Genomic DNA, 6,845 nt, shown 5'->3' on the forward strand with positions numbered 1-6,845 from the left:
AGAAGACTTTTCCAGAAGAAACAACCATTGTGATGCATGACTGAAAACACCCACTTACAAGGCAGTGTAAATACTGGGTTCCTAGCTAGAGACCAAATGAATATAGAACTGGGTGTCAGAAACCAGAGACTCAAAGGGGTAATAGAACTTAGACGATTGTGCAAAATGGTAATATAGGAAGACCAACACCAGTCAGTTGATGGTTGATATCTTCCAATTTTTTTTTCAAAACTTAAGAAGAAAAGGACACTTCTATTAGTCTGCTAGGGATGCCATCACCAAGTACCACTGACTGGGCAGCTTCTCACAGTCTTGGAGGCTACAAGTTTGAAATTAAGGTGTCAGGGTTCATTTCTTCTGAGGCTTGGAGAAGGTAGTCTTTTCTCTTTGTCTGCAGATGGCCTTCCTTCTGTGCTGTCTTATATCCAAATTTCCTTTTCTTATAAGGACACAGTCATACTGGATTAGGACCCACACAATGACCTCATTTTAACTTAATTGCCTCTTTACAGGCTTATCTCCAAATATATTCACATTCTGAAGTACTGATGGTTAGGACTTCAACATAGGAATTTGGAGGGGACACAATTCAGACCTAACAAAGCTAACCGGGAATGGTTCCTCAAAACACCAATGATGCCATGTTTATCATACTTCATTCCTGCTTGTCCATTGTTTTACTTGTGCCAGTTTCCCAATCTTGGGAGCTCAAATCACTTGTGGAACACACAATTTAAGATTGCAGAACAATTTAAAATTTTAGGACTTCACCCTTATCTTGTCAAGTGCTTCTGGGCTTGTGTTCCTGAACATTCTTAAGGCTGTCATCTTCAGATGGCCTGTGTTTACTTTAGATAAGAGTAATTTAGGCTGATTTTTAGAGTGGAGACAACTCACTGTCAAGAGATGATTTACAAAGCCATAGAACTGGAAAGTGATAGGGCCAGGGCCAGACTGCACTAGTGTAAATATTCTTATGCAATCAACATGTGCTAAGTCTTTTTTTTTTTTTTCAACGTTTATTTATTTTTGGGACAGAGAGAGACAGTGCATGAACGGGGGAGGGGCAGAGAGAGAGGGAGACACAGAATCGGAAACAGGCTCCAGGCTCTGAGCCATCAGCCCAGAGCCCGACGCGGGGCTCGAACTCACGGACTGCGAGATCGTGACCTGGCTGAAGTCGGACGCTTAACCGACTGCGCCACCCAGGCGCCCCAGCATGTGCTAAGTCTTCAACTGAAAAAGCACAGAAAATAAGTCATATTAATTATAAAATGATGCTGGATGATTCCTCAGCAGCTGTGGGAAGTTTCCTGAGGACACGATTTTGAATCTTTACTATATCCTGTTTTACCCATTAGTCTGCAATTATATGGCCATTGTTACACTACTATTTAAAACATGACACTAAACAACAGGTTAAAATTAATAAAAAGTCTGAAACCAGATAATTCATCTAAAAATTAATAAACAGATGTTTATAAAAAGTTTGAAAGCTTGGAAATGTTCTAAAATGTTATTAAATGTGATATTTGTTTTCCATTAAATGAGTCTATATCTTCTTTTACTAACTAATAAACAGCTAAGGGGTCATTTTCTTTGCCACTCTTTCTCCTATTTGTTTAAATCATACCAAAGCAAGACAACCTTGAAATTTGATTTATGCGAAGATATATCCATTCATCTATGAATGTGACTCTTGGCCTGTTTCTACAGTTTGGCTATTGTAAATAATATTGCAATAAACATAGGGGTACATGTATCCCTTTGAATTAGTGTTTTTGTACTTTGGAGGTAAATACTGAGTGGTGCAGTATCTGGACCATAGCGTAGTCCTATTTTTTATTTTTTTTTGAGGAGCCTCCATACTGTTTTCTATAATGGCTACACCAGCTTGCATTCCTACCAACAGTGCATATGGGTTCCCTTTTCTCCATATCCTCGCCAACACTGATTGTTTCTGGTGTTTTTTATTTTAGCCATTCTGACAGGTGTGAGGTGATATCTCATTGTGTTTTGATTTGCACTTGTCTGATTATGAGTGCTGCTGAGTATCTTTTCATGTGTCCGCTGTCCATCTGTCTGCCTTCTTTGGAGAAATGTCTGTTCATGACTTCTGCTCATTTTTTACTTATTTATGCATATAAGAGAGAGACAGCACAAGTGGGGGAGAGGCAGAGAGAGGGAGAGACAGAGAATACCAAGCAAGCTCCGCACTTTTAGGGCAGAGCCCAACACACAGCTCAAACTCACGAAACCATGAGATCATGACCTGAGCCAAAACCAAGAGTCAAGAGTCGGATGCTTAGCTGACTGAGCCACCCAGGCGCTCCTGCCCATTTTTTAATTGGATTATTTGTTTTGGGGGTATTGAGTTATATCAGTTCTTGATATATTTTGGATATTAACCCTTTATCAGGGGTCATTGGTAAATATCTTCTGCCATTCAACAGGTTGCCCTTTAGTTTAGTTTTCAATTTATATACACACCTATACAAACTCTGAGATTATTTTCCTAGGGAATCCGTTGAACATATAAATCAATTTGAGAAAACTTAACATCTTTCCAATATTGAATCTTCCAATCATAAACGTGGTTTATTCTTCCTTTTATTTGTATCTCTATAATTTCTCTCAATAATTTTTATACTTTTCTATTTAGAGGTCTTGCATAGACTTATTTCTAGGAGTATTATTTTTCTTGCCAATGCAAATGATATATAATTACAAAATTCATTTTCCAAATTGTTTCTTGGCTAAATATATGTAAATAACACAAATTTTTAGATTGACCTTATATCCAGTTGGTTTGCTAAGTCATATTTAATTTTAATAGTTTAGCTATTTTATTATAAATGTTTGCAATATTATTTGCAAAGAGTGAGAGCCTTTTTTTTTTCCTCCAGTCCTACATACTTTATTTCTTATCTTGCAGCAATAAGGAACTCTAGAACAATGAAAAACCCAAGCGGTGACAATGGGCATCCTTATATATTTGTGATCTATTAGTATTTCATCATCAGGTATGCCTCTGCAGGTTTTTGTGTGTTTGCCTTGTTTTGTTTTGTTTTAGATTCATAATTGAATTAAATAAGGTTTTTTATACTCCTGCTACGTTAAGTTGATAGTGATAATCGTTGGTTGGTTTTGGTTTTTAATCATGAAACTGTATTGGTTTTTGCTTTATCAAATGCTTTTTTTCTGAATCTCCTGACATTACTTTCCTCATCTTGGCACAAGCTGGAAGTTTTTTTCCCTTGTTCTGTTAATGTAGTGAATTACACTAATTGACTCCCAGTATTAACTCAATCTCACCTTCATGAATTAAACCCATTTTGGTGATAACATATACTTTATCTTATGTATCATTGCACTTAGTGTGCTTATCTTTTGTTTAGGATTTTTCAACTGTGTTCATCAGATACTTTAGGCCATAGTTTTTCTTTCTTGTAATACTCTTGTGAGATTTTTATGTAAGGTAATGTGGTCTCAAAACAAAAAGTTGTGCATTTTTTCCTGTCATTTGAAAATTCATGGATATATTAATAGTATTTCTTTCTTAAACATTTGGAAGAATTCACTAATGAAACCATCTGGGTCTGTAGTTAATTTGAAAAAAGTTTTAAATTATGAATTCAATTTATTCAATAGATAAGGGCTGCAGAGATTTTTTTTCTTCCTTCCTAGTTTGCCCTTAAACTTCAAAACTTATTCATTCCAATATAGAATGTCCAGAGTTCTTTGTCTTTTGGAACTCTTTCTGAATCTTTAGCTACCATGGTAGCAAAAGCAAAAGAGCAGAAACACTAATATAAAAAAGAAGCTGGTGCATAATCACATAAACTACTTTCACAATTCAATTATCGTTAGAGATGATCAAATGGATATTTCATTCTCATCAAGTTAAAAACAAAGAAATTGAAAACTTTCACATGGATTTTCTTAATTTTATATTGCATTCCATAAAATTATGTTTTACTATTTTTGTTAAATACAGAGTTATGAATGTATTAGAAAAAATGCCTTTTTTTCAAACTTGTTAAACAGATAAAAGGTAAGAAGCTACTTAGGTAGCTTAGGTAAGAAATCTGGTACATTTAATAAATTGACAGATCTTAATCAGATGTGAGTGGTTTAGGTTTACATGTTTGTATTCAATTTTCAAGTTTATACCTTAAACCAAGTATACATTAATATGTATAAATAGTTAAAATATGACGTACATAAATACACATATTTTAATATCTCATTAAAAGTTTACATTTTGAAAAATATACTCTTTTGCTTTATATTCTAGCAGTGAACATATTTTGGGTCACATAAAACTTAGATAAGATTACTAGAATTAAAATGTTGCTAGTGCTATTTCTTTGGTATGACGTACAAATTTATTTAATACTAAGTATTCAGCAGTGATCTTAAAATCATTTAAAATACTTGCACCTTTGATTGTATAGTGTTTCCTAACATTTGTCAATTCTAGGATAAAAAAAGTTACCTTCTTAATAACAAAACTCGGTGTTTGAAACTAATTCTAATACTTTACATCAAAGCAAGGACGAAATACATGTTCAATTATTAATACAGAAAAACATTAAATAAAACCTTACATTTTAATTTACATTTTTCCTAAAATGCCTATAAAAAAACCAAAAAACAAAAAACAGCCAAACACTAAATATAGCACCCATTATATTATTAATGTCAACACAATATGACATCACTATGGATGACATAAAATGTTGCCTAGTTGCTTTCTAGTACTAAAACAAATCAGGCTTGCTGGAAATTCAGAGACCACAGAAATGTAAGTATGAATGTCTGTTTAAATATTTGATAACACTACTAAATATCTAAGTAAATATGGTAAAATTATAGTGTATAACAACATATTTGAAAATGTTTTCTAGTTCTTACAAAGCCAAAAATGTTTTTATAAACACATGGTATTTTTCTACAATATCAATAATGAATAGATTAGAGGAAGATTAATAGTTTAGTAAAAGCAGTTTAACTCAGAGCTTAATTTAATACAAAACAATTCAATGATTTAACCTTGATCAATATTCAATATGTAACCTAGAATTATTAATTGGTAATTTAAATGTGTTGAGATTTAAACTTTGTTACATCGACCTAATAGTTAAGTTACTGAATTGTCTTCATATTTGCCTGTTCTTCTCCTGCAGTCGGCCTGACTGAGCCTTGTTTGGATCCCTGCTATATTACTTGTATAAGTCAACACAACAGCCAATTCCATATGAACAAATTCTCAACAAATTTAGAACAGCTTTTGTTGGAAATATCACTAGTCCACCTTTGGCTGAACCCAGAACACTTGGAGTGTATATATTTTTGCTCAGATAAAACACTAAGAAACAATGGTTGTCTCTCAATCAAAATGGATAAATAGAGGTAAGATATTGCGACTGTTTTCCTCTTTTTTCTCTTGCACTCAAGATCAAAATAAACTCAAACATGAGCCTCATGAGGTGGAAAAAAATCTTCAGAGAGACAACAAGGCATCCAGGGATGAGAACAAGGCTCTTAGAAAAGAAAATAAGTCCCTTTGGAGAGAAAATAAAGCTCTTCATCAAGAAAACAAAGCCTTCCGAATGGACAATCATTTGATCTGGGAGGTGAATCAATCCCTGAGAGAGCAAAACCAGGCTCTATGGAAGTTTAAAAATGTGATTTTGGAGAGCCAAAGACCACCAGAGAAAAAAATCAATTCTTTGAACACAGAAAGAAAGTGTCATTGGCAACAGAATCGAGCCCTGGAGGCTCAGATCAAGGCTCTCAGAGAACAGGAGAAAGCCTTCCAGAATGAGGCGAAAGCTCTTCAGGAAGAAATACAGTCTCTCCATGAGGAGATCAAGGCCCTGAAACACCAGGAGAGAGCACTCAAGATGGAGGAACAAGACTCGATGAAAGAAGGAATAGCACTAGAGATGGAAGAACGGGCTCTGTGGAAGGAGGAGCAGGCCCTTCGTGAGGAGAACAAGGCTCTTAGAGAAGAAAACAGTGCACTTCAAGAGGAGGAAAAAGCCCTTCGGGAAGAGGCAAAGGTCCTTGAGGAGTGGAATAAGATTCTTCTGGGAGAAGATAAGAAACACACTTATGGGGAAAATGCACAATAAAACAAAGCAGGAGAATTGTGACTTGAAGATGTAACCAACAAACCATGAAGACCATTGACATTCCAGTAAAAATAAAACTTTTGAAGGTGAAATACTATTGTTAGGATTGAAGTCAAATCTGGAAATTTACAGTACTTGGTATCTGGTCCTGGAAACTAAATAAAGTTCTGAGAATTTAAAAAAATAAAGGAAATGATTCTTTTAGGTTTACTTACATTTTACATTACTATTAGAGGTATATATTTTTCTACAGTGCAAAGATGTATTGTTCAAAACGTGACACTGAATGGGCAAAGGGTTTTCCCTTTAAGTTCAAAAACATTGGATGAATATTATAAGAAATTAACAGAATGGGAAATATTTGTCTCAAAACTCATTCTTAGAATTATGAATATATGAAATATAAAGTTTTGCATACTTCATTCATATGTATTGTAGAAGAATATCCTGCCTCTTTATGCTTATTTCAGTAATCTAGTTGGGGAGCTAATCAAATAACAAGAATTTTAAAAATAGGTGATAGTACAAGAATTGAGTGTTCACTGCCCTCCCCCACTTTCTCTTTATTTCTCCTTTCAGCTATTGTCTTTCTCCTTTTGCTTTCGGGGAGGGAGGCTGTTCTCCATCTAATCAATGTATTAAAGAAAGAAAAGAAGGAGAGAATAGAGTCCAAACTTACAACAAGCGTTTTGGAATTTGGAATGT

The 6,845-nt window shown here is 34.4% G+C and overlaps 1 protein-coding gene across 1 annotated transcript; it reads left to right on the forward strand.

Moving 5' to 3' along the window:
• Window positions 1-3,941: 3,941 nt before the first annotated feature.
• LOC123583004 (protein chibby homolog 2-like) lies at window positions 3,942-6,350 on the forward strand. Its single transcript, XM_045450091.1, is given in 3 exon segments — window positions 3,942-4,054; window positions 5,190-6,101; window positions 6,103-6,350. Coding segments are annotated over 2 exon segments (792 nt in total). The 5' UTR covers window positions 3,942-4,054; window positions 5,190-5,381; the 3' UTR covers window positions 6,175-6,350.
• The last annotated feature ends 495 nt before the right edge of the window (window positions 6,351-6,845 follow it).

Source organism: Leopardus geoffroyi, chromosome A1 (genome assembly GCF_018350155.1).
Source record: "Leopardus geoffroyi isolate Oge1 chromosome A1, O.geoffroyi_Oge1_pat1.0, whole genome shotgun sequence".
Taxonomy (NCBI): Eukaryota; Metazoa; Chordata; class Mammalia; order Carnivora; family Felidae; genus Leopardus; species Leopardus geoffroyi.